This window comes from Fragaria vesca, linkage group LG2, assembly GCF_000184155.1.
Source record: "Fragaria vesca subsp. vesca linkage group LG2, FraVesHawaii_1.0, whole genome shotgun sequence".
In the NCBI taxonomy this organism is placed as follows: domain Eukaryota; kingdom Viridiplantae; phylum Streptophyta; class Magnoliopsida; order Rosales; family Rosaceae; genus Fragaria; species Fragaria vesca.
In genome coordinates, this window is record NC_020492.1 from 23695804 (window position 1) to 23716469 (window position 20666).

The following is a 20666-nucleotide window of genomic DNA, read 5'->3' on the forward strand; positions in this document are numbered from 1 at the left end:
TGTTTTTGTTTAGTTTTCTATGGAAGGAAAAGTACAGAGCAAAATATATATGTTTCTGTCTTTTGTGCCTATAGTCTTGGAAGTATTACTGGATTTCCTTGTTTGAACTCGTGTGATTCATATGAATGATATGAATGATTTGATTTGATTGTATATTCGTGAAGGTTACCTTTGCATATGGTCATAGTTGTTGCATCATCAATTTGGGCATAAATGTTTTTCTTAATATGTGTTTTTATATCGGTTGAATTCAATCATTTTACCTGTAAAGTATTAGATTTTGGGGGAAAAAGAATTTGTAATTGAAACGCGAGAGCTAAAAGTGTTCAATGTTTCATCGACTAAAATGAGCGGTTTACAAAAGATTGTAAGTGTTTGATGGTCCGCGCACTTAGGAGTTGGAAATTGATTTGAATTTTTGGACGCAATGTGTTTTGGTAAATGTGATCTTCAGAGATGCGCGTCCACCTGCCTAACAAATTATTCCATAAAAAAAATAACGATTAGATTCTACAATCGACAAAACTCATCAGTGTACTTAAATTTGATTCCTCAGTTTCTCCTTTTTTCATTTTTATTTTTCCCCAAGTGAGTCATGGGTTCCTTGTTACTAAATTCTTCTTATTGTCCCTTTCAAAAAAAAAAAAATCTTCTTATTGTCATTATGGTCATAATTTAAGCAATGATAATGTGAAATGCTCACCAAGTCTAGTAGCCTACAAATCTTAGTTATCTAACCACCGATTTGATTATTAACTTATTAACATTTGAATCATTTTCATTTTATATAACATTGACTCTACTACAAGCAAGGGCATGCTGACCCTAAAATTGGGGGGCCTTTGAAATTTGAAAAGGGCTCCTCTGATCCTTCTGTCTATCACTCACCCTAGTATAGCTAGATGCCAATATAAACAGTGTCCCAACTCCCAAAGTAGGACCCTTTAATGAAAGGCTCAATCTTACCCGACCAAGACCAAGACCTCACCCATGTCTAGTCTTTATCACATGGTTAACGTCTAGAACCACCCTTTAACCTCGGGAAAGATAGTTACTCGAAGTAAATTCTGTATTCTTTTTTTACTTTTTTAAGTAAATAGTTACTTTAACATCGTTAGGTCAACCAGCCGAAAAAATATTTAACGAAATCTAAGACGGATAAACACAAATTTGTTATGATCTTTTGTCGATGCAAGATCTACTTTCTTTTTTTTCGGTGGAAAAGGTGTTCGAACTTAAGATTGATGTAGATCTAATTTGTACATAAATAAAGACCATAGTCTTAAGTCGCATGAACTAAGGAGCAAGATATTTGACACTGCAAAATCGAAGATGTAGCTTAACATGCCAATAATTATATGTGATGTTCTATGACAAATACATGTGAAAAAATTGATTATGCTTTGATCGATGATGCAATTTTGGTTGACATTTTTGTTAAATATAGGTATAAAATTAAGCTATGACGAATCCATTTTGATGATGTTTGATCAAGACATGTAACACTGGTTCATCAGAGACAAATTGAGACTTTCTTTTCTTATTCCAGGACAAATTGATTGTGACAATTAGAGTGCGCCAACACTAATACAGACAGCTTATGATGTAGATTATGATTGGTTTCAAAATTAGGGAGGGAAATGGAAATCAAATTTCATGAATCAACTCAACCCAATTAGATTTTGAAAATCTAACTCAGCTATAATTAGGGTTTATCTTTAACATTGTATTCATTGTTTTTGTTTTGTTGGACAAATGTATCCATTGCTTTTTAATTTGAGCATAATTGGGAAGGGTTTAAGATGTTTTATTGCTAATTGTTTCCAAATTTCAGGTGAAATTGCCTAATCAATTGTTTTTTCCTGTGGTTGTTGCAGCCTCTGATTAATTGGTTTTACTAGCTGTGGAAATGGGACATTCAATGTAAAATGTTCATGGCTTAAATAAGATGCGTTTTGTGCGAGGAAATGGGAATTTATGGTAACCTTAGGTTATGGATGATCCACAACCACAAAGGTTGGATGATCCCACATTCAGTCATTTAAGGATGGCTAGAGTATTAGGGTCTGTCCTGTAATGTTTTACAATTTCATTTTATAAAAACTGTTTTATAAAATGAAAACAGATAATTAAATTATGTATTTTTTAGGATTTAAATATGTGTCTGGTAGCATACTTGTAGAAGAGTTTTACCAAAACTGGAAAGTAAAAACATGTTCAGTTGTCCTAGAACTCCTATGGAATCTTTTCATCTACGACCCAATTATGGTGAAGTTTATCTCGATCAAGTATCACCTATCAATCTAATAATTTATTGCAGGCCATCTTCTTGCTTTTGTTTTTCTCATCCATCTTCAATTTCTTCAAGACTTATGAATTGAATGGAAGCGGCAATAAATTGAATTGAATCGACAATGAACCCATTTGGGTATGAATATTTCTGAGGGTAATTCTTTCAATTTCAAATTGAGTCTATATAAATTCTAAATAATCTAGCTTCTGGGTATGAAGTATCCAATTTTCAATAGAAAAATCAATCTCATGATGTTGATGATATCAAAATCAAACTGTTGTTTATAGCTCTCTCATTTCAAAAACTATCCATATCATATCAATTCATGTTCTTGATTATGAAAAAAAATAAAATAATTAATTCATGATCTTAGGTGCGATAGTGTTAATGGTGATATGCCTATGCAAGAAGTGATATATGTGTTCGATGAGATCCAGTTAAGGAATTCTAGTTTTGATGTTTAGTTGTTTAGGTTTGGTATGAAAACTAATTCTTGAAAACAAGGAAAACATGTCAGAGATGTTTTCCAAATTGTTTGCCTAATTCTTAATTCGTATTCCAAAAATTGTTTTTCTTGTTTTTAGAAAATGTTAACCGAACGCAAATTATGATCGTTTTTGTTTTTGAAATATAGAAAACTGTTTTGTAAAACTATACCAAACGACACCTTATTGTGCATCTATGGAAGACAATCTAATGCATAACTTAACATTTATAACATGAGAAGAAAAAAAAAAAGGAAAGCTTATAATTTATGAATAAATACCACAATGATCTTATAATTTTAGCTTCAAATTCGAGTAAAATACCGTAATTTAGTTTTATTATTGGGGAAACATGATTTGATTTGCTTAATACACAACGGTGATACGAGATTGGTGACACATATACGACCATGAAAGTACATAAAATGGATTTTATGATAAAATACGTTAAGGAAGCAAGAAACCATATACCACCGGCCACTAGAATCACTCCCTCATTAGCCTGTGTGTCTGAAACCATAGTAGAGCGACATAGATTCTTTGACTCATAAATGACGTTATGAGTTTCTTGCAAGTTGTTTGGTGTCAAATAGAATTTCGGACTTACTAAGGGTTTGTTTAGTTTAGGCCCTATTGTATGTGTTTTTCAAGCTCAATAAATGATAAATCTAGTCAATCGCTAAATTGGTTAGTTTCTTTGCTGTTTGAATAATTTGATTTTTCAATTACAATTACATTTTTTTCCACTACGAGTTCGGATACTTTGTGTTTTCTTTTTTTTTTGGTTACACGATACTTTGTGTTTTCATTCTTTTAATTCCGTTTGTAACATGTGGCCATTTATTTTGGGTCTAGTGTTTCTTGAAATATATACGCACACACATTTTTGCTCTTTAGGAGATTATATAGTTACTTGAAAAATACCACGCATTATACATCAAAGACAAAACCAAAAATGTTTCAAATTTATTATTATTATCCATTAATATTGGGACCTTTTTTATTCACTAACCTACCAGCCCATTTACTTTGCAGATCAAAAAGCCAGCAGTGGTCCATCATTCTATCTTCAGTCATATGTTGTGGACCAACAACTTTTCTCACAAGTGAAAGTCCAATTGAAATTGAAATGAAGTATCCCAAACCCAGTAGATGAGGAATTAAATAGACAAAGAGAAAATTTATGAATTGGGGTCCCAAAAGATCCAAATATGGGAGAAAAGGGTGCTTCAAAAGTTCAAATCAAGGACTAATTTATTTGCATGATGAATGAAATACAAAACATTTCAAACCAGAAGAAGATATTAATACAGATATCGACCTATAAAGGTAGGAATTATGGGGCTTTTGTCACAGTTCCACAACTTTACAACAGCCAAAGACACCCATTTGCGCTCCTTCCTTATCTTCTTCCCCACTCCACATCATGTTTGACCTCGGGACCTTTTTTTTTTATGAATCTCCTAACTTATTCACAGAAAGTATGGAAGCTTAGCCATAGACACTGGTACTTGGTAGGTAACAGAGACAAGCATTGCAGTTCAAATTGAACATGGATTACGATACATTTCGTAGTGACAGATGATGATATAGATGTCTACAAATGGTATTGTAATAGTGATACAGACCTCTAAACAAGAACACTAAATCTGTTATGTGGTACTCAATGGAGTAACCAATAACATAGATATGAGGATATTTGCATTCCAAGTTAAAACATTTTACCATTAGGTGTTATAATAGCAATGGCATGGAATCTGTTACTTTTTCCACTGGGGAATCCTCTGAACAACAACCTGCAACCCGAAACCAGAAACATCTGTTAGGAAAACAACAAGTAACAGTAACTCTAGTTTTGGATTCACACAAGTATAACCAATGCAGCAAAGCTAAATGAAGTCTGATAAAGTAGAAATTGTTTTGTCCAGGATATGAAGATTGTGGAGCGTGGAGAAGATTGTTAATTTCCATATCATCGACATGTAAGGAAAACATTTCTTTTTAAAGGGGAATACACACCATATTATGGAACTTTTTAGTGCACTAATCACCTAACAGTCTCAATGCATCACATCAAATGGATAAAAGGAGAAAAGTGAAAAGTACCTTCCCAGAATTTTCTTTATTTCCCACAATAGTTTGGCAAGCTAGTCTCCAAGATTCAGGTTTCTGTGTGTTTTAACCAATTTCAAAACAACCAGAAAGTTCATGAGTATGGGCATTGAGCCACCAAAGTAATTCACATGACTTGAGATTTGCAAAGTGCATGCCTCACTTGTTATATCACATTTTTCATTGGAAAAAATAGGGAGGAAAAAAATGTCAAAACTTTACTCTATTTGGAGAGACTTGCCTTTTTCAAATATTTGAGTTCAGCATTCGTTCTTTCATTTAAAAGATCCTTCCCATCAATAATCTGCACAAAAGCATGGATGCCATATGAAGATGAAGAATTGAGGACCATTATGATTGGAGCTTTGCTTATGGTTTATAAATTCCACAGTTCACAGAGTCAGTCTTTAATTTTGATGTCAATGCTATCTGTAATATGTATTGACACTTAGAAAGATAAACCATATCCTACATTAATATGAAGAGCTTACAAAAGTGCTTCTAGTTAAGCTCAAAAAGTATAGATGTGAATCATGTGAGGGTAACATGTAGCTTACAGAGACTTCTATACCAAGAAAAGAACCAAGCTATACCAGTTCATCAGCTTTTCCCAAACACTGGAAACATTATCTCTCAGAAAGCAGTTAACAATTTGGTCAATCCCTCTAAACCTTTATCATTTTCAATTACAAATTAAAGTTGCATTACTTGCATATGGGCATCATTTTACATTATACTTGCTAGTATCACTAGGCTTTATGGAGCTGTCGTATATCCTCATAGATCACAACCTCACACCTTCCACAACTTTCAATTCAAAAGAACTAGAGGAAATGTAATCAATATTATAAATGTTAGAATATCATACCTCTACAATACAAGTCCCACAGCTTCCACCACCTCCACAGTTCATCAGTTTCCCCTATTCAAAATCGGAAATACCTCTTAAGTAGCACATTGTTAAAGCTTTCATTAAACTGCTCATCATCAAGACACTACTCCATTTTTCTTCGATGGCCAAGAATTGGTAAGAGTTCGAAAATATGACATTCAGACATGCTATAAAATATAAATCACTATGAAAATCATCAATGTGATTCTTGTTTGTTTTTTTTTGGGTCTATCTATGCATATTTCATTGGACATGTCATCATTTCAATCGAAAAAAATTGGACATGTCATTGGGTCAGATTTCAGGCCCAGATACACTATGCGCGTTATAGAAACTCGTATTGGAAATAACTAAAATGCGCATGGGGTGCAAAGTGAGGTGGTGAAATAAGGACCAGTGAAGCACTCACATACGTGGCGTAAAGCTCGATCTTGTTATCCTTCATTATGCTCCTCAGGAGCTTCTCCCCACTTATCGCCGTCGCCTTCTCCACCGCGTACGACCCGTCGTTCTCCGGCTTCGGCTATTTCCACCCACCATCCAAACACATCAACTTCTCTAAATTACACAACAATCTAAATTCCGAGTTGGTAGTGCTTACCGCTATAAATTCGAGCTCAATTTCCGGCTTACTCGGTGGCGATTCCGGCGAACTTCCGGCGCAGGAGATTAAGACCGATTTCCTTCTCGGAAGAAAATCAGCTGGCTTGTGGTATTTTCCGGCGCCGGAGAATCGCTCCGGCCGGAACGACATGGCGTTTGTGAGGTGCATGCAAGCCATAAGCCTTGACGCTAGTATAATTGCTCAAGTTTTATATCTTGGGCTATTTAATATTTTAAATGTTATAATTATAAAATAAAATAAAAATTAAAGGAAACCGCCTAGACGGTGGGCTAGGCGGACTCTCAGGCCCGCTAGGCGGTTACTCGGGTCGGGTATAACTCGGCCCAAATCAACAGAATTTATTGAAGGGTATTTTAGGAACTTCAATTTGTGCAGCAACAGAATTTGGAGGGCTCACTGGAGCTGAGACTAGTTCATCTTCTTCTTCTTTGTAAATGCTCTCACAGAAACCCCGCCATTTTCTCTCTCTGGCTCTCATCTTCTTCAAGCCAAACCCTAACCCTAACCCTAACCCTACCCTTCTTCTTCTACGATCCCTCTCCGAACAGTCATGGCTTTCCGTACCTGGCAACCCCCTTATCAAGTGGCCCTCGCTCTCGCCGCCGCCGTCACCGCCTCCCACTCTCCCTCCCCCAAACCCTAACCCTAATTTCGACCCCAAATTTTCAGAAAATGACTTCTCCACAATCACTAAGCTCCTCACCGACCCAAGCATCTTTCCCGGTGCTTCGCTTCGGAGCGCATTGGACCGGGTCGGAATCGACCCGAGTCCGAGTCTGGTACAGGCTGTGTTCGACCACTTCGATTCGTCTCCGAAATTGCTGCACACGCTGTTTGTTTGGGCTGAGGAGCAGCCGGGGTTTCGGTGCTCAGTGAAGCTCTTCACCTCAGTGATCAATGTGCTTGCCAAGGCTAGGGAGTTTGAGTCTGCGTGGTCTATGATTCTGGATCGAATCGGCGGAGATAAGGAGGCTGGGTTGGTCTCTGTTGATGCGTTCGTGATCATGATCAGACGGTATGCTCGTGCAGGTACATTGTTGCACCCAATGTGATTGTACAATATCAAATTAACTGAATATGCAATACTACATGGAATTGAAGTTTTATAAATTGCGCTGAGTTTCAAGCTGTAGAATAGATTGAATTCTGCGCAAATGTAGTTAATTTTGCATAATGTTGGTCTTAGATTACTTGTATGCTGAATTAGTTTCGTTATGGCTGGATTAGGAGGGGACTTGTTCTTGGCATTGTTACTGACAGCTTGGTTTACTTTTGATTTGATTATTATTTGGTGGTGGTGTATTTTATGCAGGTCAACCGCAATCAGCAATTCGAGCTTTTGAATTTGCGACTAACTTAGACTCATTTCTGAGTTCTGAATCAGAAATGAGTTTGTTTGAAATCTTACTGGATTCCCTTTGTAAGGAAGGTCTTGTGAGGGTGGCTACAGAGTATTTTGATGGGAAAAGGAAGTCGCATCGAGATTGGATTCCATCTGTTCGGGTTTATAATATACTGTTGAATGGGTGGTTTCGATCGAGGAAGCTGAAGAAGGCAGAGCGGCTTTGGGTGGAGATGAAGAGTGACGGTGTGAAACCTAGTGTTGTGACGTATGGTACACTTGTAGAAGGATATTGTCGGATGCGTCGTCCTGAAATTGCAATGGAGTTGGTGGGTGAGATGAGAAGGGAAGGAGTTGAGCCGAATGCAATTGTGTTCAATCCAATAATTGATGCTTTGGGGGAAGCTGGGAGGTTCAAGGAGGCATGGGGTATGATGGAGCGGTTTTCGGTTCTGGAATCAGGCCCCACTATTTCAACGTATAATTCTCTGGTAAAGGGCTACTGCAAGGCTGGAAATCTTGTAGAGGCTAGTAGGATTCTTAAGATGATGATAAGCAGGGGTATTGTACCAACTCCAGCAACCTATAACTATTTCTTTAGGTACTTTTCAAAGTCTGGGAAAATTGAGGAAGGAATGAACCTCTATACCAAAATGATTGAATCTGGGTATACCCCAGATCGTCTTACTTTCCATCTTTTGTTGAAGATGTTATGTGAAGAGGGAAGATTGGATTTGGCTGTTCAAGTTAGCAAGGAAATGAGAACTAGGGGATGCGATATGGATCTAGCTACGAGTACCATGTTGATTCATTTGCTCTGCAAGATGAATAAATTCAAAGAAGCTTTGTCAGAGTTTGAGGACATGATACGCAAGGGTTTAGTTCCGCAGTATCTAACTTTCCAGAACATGAATGATGAACTAAGGAAACAAGGGATGACTGAAATGGCACGAAAGCTGTGCGCCCTGATGTCTTCTGTTCCTCATTCTACAAAGTTGCCAAATACATATGTCAAAGATAGAGATGAATCTCATGAAAGGAGAAAATCTATAATTAAGAAGGCTGAAGCAATGTCTAAGGTGTTGAAAACTTGTTCAGATCCAAGAGAACTCGTCAAGCATAGAAGTTCGCCGGAGAGTGTTGAATCAAGAGCAAACCGGTTAATAGAGGATATCAAGACAAAAGCTAACATCAAATGATATCTTTTCTCCATTCTCTGGTAACAGTGCTCAAGGTTTGGATGCGGTTGGCAATCTTCGCAGGGAAGGTAAACACCAGTTATCTACTGAAGCAACAGTTTTGTAGTTTGTTGTAGTGTAGTGAAATGTTTGCTTAAATACTTTTAAGCTTTAGCTCATTTCACTATTAAAGCTAGTTATTAGAAGTTTGTACATGTTGGATGAATGTCATCACACTCATGATCACATCATCCATTTGTAGTGTTGGTCATGGTGGAATGGATTCACAGTGTGTGGCACTTATTTCGATTGCCCTAGTCAAATCATCATCCATGATAAAAGGCCTGTAAGGGCAATTGGGAAAAAGCCTGAGGAGATAGATTTCATTGTATTGTCATCAGATTTGCTTTCACCAGATCATAAGATATGCCTTTATCTTTTGCTGGCTAATAGTACATCTTTCAGTTCGCCGTAGTTTTTCCCGAGATAACTACACAACCCCCACTCCCCCAGAACCCATTGGGCAAAAGCCTTAAGATTTATCCAACACTGTAGGCTACCGAAGGTGCAGAATTGCATTAGTACGTTCAGGTGTGCTTGAGTGGGAATCTTTGGGTCACCTCACCAGAACTTCCAAGACAAAGAAAAGGAGGAATGATTACCTTACGCACAAGGAGGACTTAGTTACCAGTTTACCAATAGCCACTTGGAGGGTCCGTTAGGTAATGATAACCATGTGATTAATAGTTAATCACTTGGTTTTCAAATGATGATGTTTGAGTGAGATGGGCAAGAGAAACGAGGATGGATTAGGTTAGGCTTTGGGGTTTGGGGATGAGGAGGTTTGCACTATGCCCCAAGTCGGAAAACGACGGCATCGGTTTTTCTTGGGTACAAGAAGAGAAGAGCATCTGCATCTGGTGTAATAGGCTATGGTGGGTGCAGTCAACAAAGGTGCTTGAGCAGAGAATCTGTGCTTCTCGCCCACTCTCGCCATTTCTTGCTGAAAAATCATAGCACTTCTCCACTCGGGACAAAATTTTAGACAATTTGAAATGAAATTATAGGAGTTATATTTTATCCATCTTTTAACTTCGAAAGTAGCTTATGATCTTGATTTTTCATATTTAAGCTCCAGGTGATGAATGCAGTGAATTCTAATCTATTGTTTTCTTTTTGTAATTGGAGTATGTATAATGTACTCTAATCTATTGTTTTCTTTTTGCTGAAACCCCATTATAGCTGAGGAGTAATTGCCTCTAGAGTGAGAATTTTGGAGCGTCTCTTATCCAAGATCCGTAACATGACCAAGTTGCTATCGAGTAGTTCTTTCATTTGATTTCCCTTTATGCACAACATGGATGTGAATGATGAACATGTTTGACAAACCATTGTCATGGAGATCAAAAGGTTTGATATGATAACATGTTAGACATTTGTTCATATAAACGACTAAAAATTATAGAGCTGCATTTGGAGTCTTTGATAGACCTTATGCTATTATTGTAAAAGTATTGTGTTACGATCATAAGTAGCTCGAGTGACATAAAATCATCCACAAAAAAGTTATTATAGACTCCAATCAACAAATACCGACAAATATCGTAAACCTTATAGTAATATTACGAAAGATTTAAGAACACCATAACAAAAGTATTAAACTTCACTTCCTTTGACACAAACTGAATTCAAACTCTCAAGAACAACTAGATTGACACATTCTAAAACCCTTGATCGGTTAAAGCCACGCCTTCATACCAAAAATCAATTCAAAAATGGGGGATTCTTTCATCAAATAGGCATGAAGGGAAGAAAAGTAGGCAGTGTCAGTGTGCCACGTTAGTGCTTACACACAGACACAAACCCCATTGCATTGTATTCTCTACTCTTTTCTCCTCTCTCTGAATGCAAACAAGAGAAATAATTGCCAGAAGAAAACAGAAAACAAAGCACACACCTTCCAACCCCCAACATATATTCTCTCACAGAAGAACCAAACAACCCTCACAGCATTTACTGAGAGAGAGAGAGAGAAAAATCTCAGCCCCTACTTACTTAGTATCACTCACTCACTTCCCCCAAAGAACCCACCTTTTGCTTTTAATTGCTTCTTTTTCTTTCTCCCTTTCCTGAAAATCGCGCTCTCTTTTACTTGTCTTTACACCCCACACTGCACCAGAGTGAGTGAGTGGTACTATGGCTCTGAGATGGCCGTACTGAACATGGCTCAGCCCAGCAACAATGCCACTACCCAAAAACAGCAGAAGCTCAAGCTTGAAGCAGCAGAAGAAGAAGACCAATCAGTGAACCCAATGTTTCATGACTTTCTGGGTATGAAGCCTTCTACTGATTCCCTTGTTGTTTTGGGCTCAAAAGGAGGATCTGATTCCAGGCTTACTGACTCCGCTTCTGCTTCACTTGGCGGATCCTCCGGCGGTGGCCGTGGGCCCATCTCCACCACCTCTGATCTGGGTTCCGGTGAGCCACTCCTCATTTCCCAGAAAGACTCTTCCTTTTTGTTCAAGTAAAATAATGACCCATGTTTTTGTTTTTAAGTTTTGTTAAATGAAGTTCAAAAAACGGTTGTGTCTTTCTAGTCTTTGAGGGGGTTTGGTGTTGATGGGATGTAGGAAAGTTTGGAACTTTATGATGTGGGAGTGAGTAATGAGAGTCTACATGCAAATAAGAAAGATGGGGTTGTTGGTTTTATGATTATGGTATGGATTAGTTAGTGAGGTCAGTAAGGAGTTTGGCAGCTATTTTTGTTTCTATGGCTATGTTGAATGAATGGCAAGACTTTTTGCTTAGTTTTCTCTTTGCGGCTTTGTCATTTTGGACTATCTATATGTTTGTGAGCATGTTTGTTTGGAGCATTTAAAATTAGGTATGCAGAACATGATACTCGCTTGCTTTGTGTACATTGTGGTTTTGGTTTTGATTGTCGTGTACATTTGAGGCATGGAGAAACTTGAGAGCAGTTATCAAAGATGTGACTGAGATGTAGTAAAGACCTCGTTTTGATGAGCATTTGTTTATGATGGCTTTTTCATCTGTGTGTTCAATAAGTGAACACTACTAGTACTTTCGAAACCTGCTGTTGTACTGCATTGCTGATTATCAACATAATCTGATGTGCATATCCTTTCTGAGATGGAGATTCTGTACACTTCAACTTCTGACTTTGATTTGTTGTCTCATTGTATTGAATAGAAAGACAAGCTGGAAATCATCTCGAGGGGATTCCATATTATGGTCCGAGGAGCGATATTTCTGGGCCTGAGATAAGTAATAGAATACTAGGCAGTAAGAGAAGCAATTCAGACTCTACTTTTATGGGTTCCTCCAGAGATGGGATCCCTCGTATGGGTTCTGACTCCCTTGAGAGCTCACATTTGATGAAGGTAGGAGTTCCCGCATTACAACGATTATGTTCCATGCTTGCATAAGGTGAACAACCTGTCTACAAATGCCTAATCTAATGCTTGTATTTGTCATGACATTCAGATGTTTCGAAATGGAACTGGGGGAGAGCGACCTAGAAGGTCCATTGACGATGAAGCAGTCTTTACCAGCCAGCCAATGAGGCCAACTTCTGCTAATCTTATATTTCAGACTCCACATGGCGGTAGAGTTGATACCAATATTTCCAAGTGGGAACGATCTACTCCCATGAATTTGGGTGGTGCGGCGCAATACCCTCCACGAGGAGGTCATTTTGTACCCTTCATTCATCAATTACCTTCTAACAGGTCTAGGGATGCAAATACTGGTCCAAATAATATCTCTCACTTAGCTGCTGATGAGGGATCTAGAACTGGTATTAAAGGGCCAGGTATTTTGAGTGCCATCAATGCTAGCAGTGGTGGTTCTGATAGAAACTCATCTGTGGTGCTGCCTAGCAGCAGCAGGCAAAAATCTGGGATTAATACTTTAGAGCCAGAACCTTTGACTCCAAGGTCAATCTTATTGCATAGTAAATACTAAATTATTTACTTGCTTTTGTTTCTTCTCTTTAAGTAAGGAAATTGATGCTGTATTTTTCTATTATGTTGTTATGGCAGTCGGCATGGATTTGCATCTGCTAACCGGCAGATGACCATATTTTATGGCGGTCAAGCTCATGTTTTTGATGATGTCCATCCAAACAAGGTTTTCTTTCTTATTCTTTAATTCTACTAAAGATAACGCCCCTTTTTTATTTTCATTATGGATAGATATGCTGTATATTTATGTATATGTTTGCTTGGAATCTTGTTGTCATGATTTAATATGCATTTGTACTAAGTACTTACAAATAAGCTTTGTAATGAATGTATATGAGTGATATCAACATTGGCTGACTTGTGTCATGATTGCATTTCGATAAAATCAATTGGTCTAGTCTGTAATTTGCATCAGCAATGTATTTCTATTGAATGCGTTTTGCCTTGTGATTTTCTAACCCTACTCATTATACAGTCTGAGATGCGCACCTTAAGGGTATAAAGCAATTCATATACTATCAAACAATCTTAACATTTTCTTCAGCTTATTAGTTTTGTTTTAATTTTTTTTTTGTTTTTTTTATGGTTGTCCTGGTAGTTAGATAATAAAACAGTGGGATTAGGCTCATATAGAATTCCTAGCAGAAACCAGGTACTCTTTATAGATATTGTGGGACTCTTATTGGTCCCCTCTCTGTTGAGAAATATCTGGTTGGAAATTGAAAAATGGGGCAAGTAGCGTTTTCTATCAAGTTCTCAATAATAGAGGTTGATGAATTTATCAGTAGAAGTCCCTAAAAGATTTCATACTGCATGTTATGTCTGTGGTATTTATCTGCTCTTTGGCCACAAGCCTTGCTGATAGGGTCCTCAACCCGTTAGTACCGTCTTCAGGAATGAATATAGGACAGTATATGGATGCTCACTCGGGTTAGCGGGTCTGCAATGATTTTAGGTTTGGTACTTGCATTATTCTTGGTGTTGCCTGGTTTTGCTTGTTATTTTTGGTCAGGTTTGCTACTTGCAGTTTCATTTGTCCTGGTTATATTTAGTGATGTGGAAAGACAAACTATCATTAATCAAATCATTTTTAGATGTTATACGGCATTAGATTCTCTGTTATTTTGTTAGACATTTACACACTTCTACATACTTCATTACCAAAAATGAGCTAATGCAGTTCACTGCCAGTGATGAAGTGTTTTTAGTTGTTTTGTGTTAGGTAAGTCTAACAAAGGAAAATATATGAAAGTGTGACTCCTATAGTCATGTGTCGGTAATATCATAGTGAGTCGAACGATTCATGTTTGGTGAGAGGAAGTTCATTTCTACCTAATTTTTATTTTCTGTGGTGAAGTTCTTCATATTTTTTCTATACTCATTCTGGTGGTGGAGCACTAGTGTTTTACTTTATACATTCAGCAGTGGATTTCCTGTACGATTATCTGTCATTCATCATCAAGTCATAGTGGCTTCACTGTTATATTGTGATGAGTTGGTTTTTTACCTTTATTTGTTGTTTCTTGAGATCCATATGAGATCAAGTCCCAAATTGAGAAGACTGGGAAAAGGGAGTCAGGGAGGAATTGCTTTAGATGAGTTGAGAAGATTCTAAGGCTTAAACCTTTTTAAACTTTGAAGGGTTCAACTCATGCTATCAAGTCTCTGATGTCTTGATTTATGCTCATTTGATTTTGTCATGTTGAGAAATTGTGATATAGCACAAACAGAGACAATTCAATCTTCCATGTTCATCAACAATCATTTGTATATTGCCAACATTGTTCGAACTCATTCTTTCCATTTCCCAGTTTGTAATCAATTGACATCTTTGTGGTCACTGCTTCTCAGGCGGATGTCATAATGGCCTTAGCTGGATCAAATGGAGGATCTTGGTCAACAACCTACTCACTAAAACCTACCGTGAAGCCAGGTTGTGAAAGTCACATGCCTAGTGGAGAGGTTGAAACTGGTACGGCAAGTAATGTAGGATTTGTACGAGAGTACCGTGGGAGGCTGTCTATTCCTGGAAATTCAAGTCCTGGAGCGGGGTTTGCTGATCGGATATTGACACCCGCAGGTGATCTTTGAAAACTATTCTACTATCTCTAGTTGGATGGTTGAGTTGGTAGGGTGGTCAATGATTGCCTTCACCCACAATATTGGCCATCTTGTTTTATTCATGATTTGCCAACTGAAGTGGCGGTCAAATTTGATTTTAGATAGTTCAACTTATCTTTGATTTGGTAAAAAATAATTTCAATAGTTTTTGTGATGACATGCTGTATTGCCACTTTTACTGTGATAATTCAATGCCTTGCATTTTTTGTTTTCTGTATTATGTCATTGATTACCGGTTTCTGGTTGTAGGTGGTCACCAGGGTAGCAATTTAGCCAAAGATACAAGAAACCCAGTTCAAGCTACAGAGCCCGGTTCTAAGGAAAAAAATGAACTGTGATGTTAAAGAGTTTTATTTTTCAAATTCTAGGATACAGTAAAAATTTCACTTTAGTAGTTGTCCAATATCCCAGCTTGGTCTCGGTGTTTCTAATTTGTACAATATTGATCCTATAATTTTGAATTTATTTTAGAAGCCTCCTGTTGAACCACTACTGTCACCATTACAGGTCCCAAGCTTGAAAATTTGAAGTGATTTTCCTGCACAGATCGAAAGCAAGTATATGTTCTAATGTCTAATATAACTATATAAGGTAATAACTGGGTTTCATGCAGGAAAACAACGTTACCGAAACCAATTTCAGTTCACAGATTGATGGATAATGGTCGTGAGTAACAAAGCAAGGACATCTTTGAGAGCATTTACCATCGATACTAGCGGATTCTGAGAACTGAGAACTCGTATCAACTGGCGATTGTCTGCTGTGTATTCCTCTCTTTAGCAGTGAGATAGATTAAGAAATGATTTTCTCTGGTAATGTTGATGAGGTGCTCGACACTCTCCTCCCTAAAGATCAGAAAAACGAAAGACAAAATTTGAAGAACTGGAATCTTTCAAGTCCTTGGGTCAAAAGCTCACTTTCGTATGCAGTGCTTTCCTGCTCGCAGTGGGAAATCAATGCAAGACTTAGATAATCAATATAACCTCAAGCTGTTGTAGAACGGTCTCAATGATTTGTGATTCATTATATTCGGCAGAGAGAGGAATATATGGCTGGATTGTTCAACTTAATTATTAGGGCATTGTGGTGTAAAGAGTCGATCGAGTGCCATGGAGAAGTGGTGACCGATTCTTAATTCTGATGTATGTTTCATCAAATATAACATATGCACTTTGGGTTGCATACATGCATGGATGGAATTCAACATTCATGTTTCATTTTTAACTTGGAATGATAACTACAGGCTTGAAAACATAACTGAGACTATGGCTGTACCAGCACATGAATGACCTAGGCTGTAGGCACATATCTGTGTTACTATTCCTATTACAGGGTTGGTTTCCTCGGCTGAATCACGGTAAGTTTGTCAAGCTATCGAAGTGTAAAAGGATTTTCACTCAGTTAACTCAGATTTTAACTCAAGATTTCCTGCCAAAACTTGGACAATTCATGGTTATGCTTCACTGTGTAATCCACCCTCCAAGGAAGGTTGTATTAAAACAAAGGATCAACTAATAGGAGTTACATGGGAACAAAAAAAATTACAAAGCCGATGCCCATCATCGAGCTCGGATTCCTCAGATGTTGTAGGAAAACCTATTCCCGCTGAACTTTCAGACAGTGAGGGATTCACCATTACCGGCTTACAAGGCACTGGTGGTATTTTGGCTTGTACATGTATTTCTTCTTTGTAATTACATATCAGTTAGTCCAAATGAATTCATATTTAGGTTAATAACATATAGTGACACCCCATTTGTAATCTTTGGCTCCACCAACAGAAGCCAAGCGACCAAATCTGAAGAAACTGATTGCTCAACCGATGCTCCATCCTCCACATATCTACGACTGTAGATAGATCCAATACTCCCACCAGGTACCATCCATTTTCCAAGTTCTAAGTGCAATTTTGGTTCAAAGTGATTTAGATATGAAATTAGCTAGTGTCGCATTAACTTCCATGATTACGTGATATGCCATTCCAATTCAGAAGTAGCAGTTGACTTTGTTAACAATATTGGTGAGGGTATTGCCGCCTAAGACTTTAGCCGCACGTTTGGTACCTAGTACTATATTACACCTCCTTATTTGTTAAGATTGTCCTAGACTCATGTGGGTTGCCTTAAGTTGCACTAATATTAACCCATGTTTGATGTTGCATGGTATTAGAGAGAAATTTTTCAGTCCTCTCAGAGGACCATGTGGCATACTGACATGGTCCTCCTTGCCAATGATAATTTAACACGTAGCCTTCTATATAATTGAATTAAAATACAACTAATTCTGCTACTTTGAGAAAAGACTATTTTGTGTCTCAAGGTCTGCACCTCCCTCTGCCGATACTCCCCAGCAACTCATCTATTATTGCATTCTTCTGCTTAAATTCTTTGATAATTGATGCTCTTGTGAACATGCAAAGCATTCCCAATTCATAGAATATTATTATGATTTCTGGGATAAGAGGATGAGACAAGACTCACAAGAGGCAAGTTGATGAAATTCCAATATTGTTGATTGAATCGTTTGATTATTTGTCTATCTCATCCATAAACACAAATCTTAGCACCCCATTCACCAAAATCCACATGATGATATTGAAGCTTTGTGTAAATCCTGCAGACCCAGAGAAACTTTTGCAGCATGTTGACAACACTGAGTTTTCCCAAAGAGCCATTCTTTAAGATTTAAAAAGCTATTCCTTGGGGTCTTCTTTTCCATGAGAAGTTGTATGGATCTAGAATTCTACATGGTCAGACCGATTATGATCTTGATGATGATATATCGTGGAAGATTCTAACTTCTGAGATTCAAATACAATTTGTATATTTGATGCATAGGAGGTGGGAGATATTAGCAACAAGACGATGGAGATTTGTATATTTGATAACCCGGTTACATTCACCCCTATCTCCGCCGTCGGGCTTCTCTTCATTTTGGCATATCATTCTCGACGGAGATGACGTCGTGTTTCTTGCAGTGAAGATTGGTTCATTCGGCGGAGAACCTAACAATGTCTTTTCTCAAAATAACAAAATAGTTACATTTTAATTCAACTATATAAAAGACTACGTGTTAAATTATCATTGGCAAGGAGGACCACGTCAGTATGCCACGTGGTCCTCCAGGAGGACTGAAAAATTCCTCGTATTAGAGTAGTATGTTTGGTTTGAGGTTTAAAAAGTGTTATTTAAGGATAACAAATTTGAGCACTCACAATAACACTATCTAATGAGCCTAAAATGAAAATAAGGTGTTACATAAACTCATTTATTTTAGTACCTAGTGACACCAAACATGATACTAACCAAATTAGACTCTTTATTTAGAACAATACTAATTAGTCCTGACAACCAAACATGCACTAGAATAATTAAGGAGAACCGTACTAATTAATTATCTCAAAATTAATCAAAGGTTAATGATCACAAATGATGACTATGGTCATATCATTGACCACATATGGACTTTTCTATTTTCTCATACCTACATTACTTATATTGCAAGCATACTCGGTTTTTCAAGCTTCTAGGGATGTCCGAGTCATAAAAGAACGTTTCCACATATACTTTTCATCATGAATTTTGTCTCAAGTAAAATGTCTTAAATAATAATAATAATAATAATAATAATAATAATAATAATAATAATAATAATAATAATACCAACGTGAAAGTAAACATCTTATTTGACTCATATATTCGCAATATAAAAGATTTTGTCGTCAGAGTATATGGAAAAAAACCGGTCACTTGTAAATCATAGATCAATTCAATGGCCGGTCGTTGAAGTAGAACTTTGAATACATATATTTATCCGATTAATGATGCACTTGGTTAAACAAAGTTCTCTTGCACTCATAATTTGTCACCCCCTTGAGCTTCACATTTTCATAATGTGAGCTTTGCAAATTTGGTCAACCTTAACATATATGACATCTCCACACCTCCTTTATCAAAACACAAAAGCAAATGGCCATGCCCACTAACTATATTTGCTACGTGAAGTTGAAGGTTTTGCCTCATCCAATAGCATAGATGTCAATGATATTCTCAAATCATGTAAATAGTTCTTGTCGGCAAATAGTGAATCCTGCTGATATGTACGTCGGACGTACAGAAGTTCCATGCTTCTACGTTTGTCGGCAGAGAAGTTCCTGACTAGTTAGAGTGTGCATCTGGGATCTCACACCGGAAATTCAATAACGTTATGCATTGATAGTGTAGAACACATTTTTTTGCAGAATAACTTCATTTAGTTGTCGGCGGCAATCAAAACACTTCATCGGTTTGTTTTTTTGGAAAGTTTTGAAACTGAATAGTGATCTAGTTGGACAACAAAACATGGGGTGGTGGGATTGAGGAGTGTCTTGTTGTTTAACACATTATAAGAGAGGTTTTGAGGAAAAAAAAAAGATTAGAAAGAGTTAAAAAGAGCTTGCCACGGTTAAGAGTTACCTAGCTGGCCAAGAGTAGTTTTTATAGTAAATTACATATTAGTTATTAACTAAATTTCATTTTACAAATACATCCTTTACATATTTTCTTATACAGTTAAGGACAAAAAATAACAAATTAGGACAATTTAATATGCACATGACATCTGTCACTACAATTTTACTAGAATACCATTCAATACATATTCTACTGCTACTGTCGACAGAAATGTGCAATGTGCTACTGTCAACAAAAATGTGCTACTGTCGATCAATAGGTGCTACTGCCGATCAAAAGGTGCTATTGCCGGTGCTATTGCAATTTTTTCTGGAAATTCTCCAAAACCAAACAAACATGCTACTATCTATTTAGAATATGCTACTGTCTATTATTGTCGACTCCAAAGCTGCTACTGTCTATTTATGTCGACTCCACAGCTGTTACTGTTGAATTTTACTACTCATCTATAAATTTACCCTTCTAACAGTAGCAGAAAATTACCATTCCAACAAATCTCAACACCAATAATAACAACTTACCGTTCCAATATACCTCAGTAGCAGCAAATTATCCTTCCAATCTCAACAGTAGCAGAAAAGGACAAACACACACATATAAACAAGCTTTGATCATCATCACCATCATCACCAACAATCCATCATCCCTTTTTCTTCCCGATAGAAACACTAACCCTAACCTGACCCGCCGCCGACCCGATTTTTGCGGCCAACTCCGGCGGACCTAGTCGACGACGACGGTAGGATTATTTTCCTCTCTTTGATGCGACCCTTCCTCTGTCAATGGATCGTGCCAATTCGAGCCGGGTAGTGAGTTGGAGCTTCGGCAGTGGGACGACGACGTCGTTGGCCTTGGAGTCCTTCTTTCTCCTCGATCTAATCTGCCGGATCTGCCCCTCTGCCTGCCATAGACGCTACCAGAACAAACCGCAGCCTCTGAATCCACCGTCCAAGGCGGCTGTGGAGTCGTGGCATAGATCGGTGAGCTTTGCTCGCATGCTACTCCGACGAAGTCTCCGGCCAGTTCTGGAACGTCCTTTAGGCACCGGCATAGGCGACGCCGGCGTCGAGTTCCGATCTAGAGTTGGTGTCGAGCTCTGATCTAGAGGGGGAAGAGAGAGAGAGAGAGAGAGAGAGAGAGAGAGAGAGAGAGAGAGAGAGAGAGAGAGAGAGAGAGAGAGAGAG

At 37.7% G+C, this 20666-nt stretch overlaps 3 protein-coding genes across 3 annotated transcripts; 2 read left to right on the forward strand and 1 right to left on the reverse strand.

Annotated features, from left to right (window-relative positions):
- Positions 1–4145: 4145 nt before the first annotated feature.
- LOC101300021 lies at positions 4146–6546 on the reverse strand. Its single transcript, XM_004291372.1, has 6 exons — positions 6384–6546; positions 6192–6305; positions 5759–5812; positions 5132–5194; positions 4885–4947; positions 4146–4574 (listed from the first exon to the last, which is right to left on the reverse strand). The coding sequence occupies exons 1-6, from the start codon at positions 6534–6536 to the stop codon at positions 4539–4541; spliced, it is 483 nt and encodes a 160-aa protein (XP_004291420.1). The 5' UTR covers positions 6537–6546; the 3' UTR covers positions 4146–4538.
- Positions 6547–6552: 6 nt separating this feature from the next.
- On the forward strand, positions 6553–9749 carry LOC101314438 (pentatricopeptide repeat-containing protein At5g11310, mitochondrial-like). The gene is made up of 3 exons (XM_004292917.1): positions 6553–6591; positions 6956–7436; positions 7720–9749. Exons 1-3 carry the CDS (start codon positions 6553–6555, stop codon positions 8946–8948), a joined length of 1749 nt encoding a protein of 582 aa, XP_004292965.1. The 3' UTR covers positions 8949–9749.
- A 1191-nt stretch (positions 9750–10940) lies between these two features.
- LOC101300308 (protein TIFY 8-like) lies at positions 10941–15573 on the forward strand. The gene is made up of 6 exons (XM_004291373.1): positions 10941–11405; positions 12138–12328; positions 12432–12883; positions 12989–13076; positions 14762–14990; positions 15281–15573. Exons 1-6 carry the CDS (start codon positions 11135–11137, stop codon positions 15367–15369), a joined length of 1320 nt encoding a protein of 439 aa, XP_004291421.1. The 5' UTR covers positions 10941–11134; the 3' UTR covers positions 15370–15573.
- Positions 15574–20666: the final 5093 nt, after the last annotated feature.

Excerpts from the sequence above, each read along its gene's own strand:
- LOC101314438 (XM_004292917.1), top strand. The coding sequence starts at position 6,553 with ATGCAAGCCATAAGCCTTGACGCTAGTATAATTGCTCAA. Across the intron at positions 6,592-6,955 it reads ACGCTAGTATAATTGCTCAA|TCATGGCTTTCCGTACCTGG; the intron begins GTTTTATATCTT and ends CTCTCCGAACAG. Across the intron at positions 7,437-7,719 it reads CAGACGGTATGCTCGTGCAG|GTCAACCGCAATCAGCAATT; the intron begins GTACATTGTTGC and ends TATTTTATGCAG.
- LOC101300021 (XM_004291372.1), bottom strand. The coding sequence starts at position 6,536 with ATGTCGTTCCGGCCGGAGCGATTCTCCGGCGCCGGAAAATACCACAAG. Across the intron at positions 5,813-6,191 it reads TCGAGCTTTACGCCACGTAT|GGGAAACTGATGAACTGTGG; the intron begins GTGAGTGCTTCA and ends GATTTTGAATAG. Across the intron at positions 4,948-5,131 it reads AACTCAAATATTTGAAAAAG|AAACCTGAATCTTGGAGACT; the intron begins GCAAGTCTCTCC and ends TAAAACACACAG.
- LOC101300308 (XM_004291373.1), top strand. The coding sequence starts at position 11,135 with ATGGCCGTACTGAACATGGCTCAGCCCAGCAACAATGCCACTACCCAA. Across the intron at positions 12,329-12,431 it reads AGAGCTCACATTTGATGAAG|ATGTTTCGAAATGGAACTGG; the intron begins GTAGGAGTTCCC and ends CATGACATTCAG. Across the intron at positions 14,991-15,280 it reads TCGGATATTGACACCCGCAG|GTGGTCACCAGGGTAGCAAT; the intron begins GTGATCTTTGAA and ends TTCTGGTTGTAG.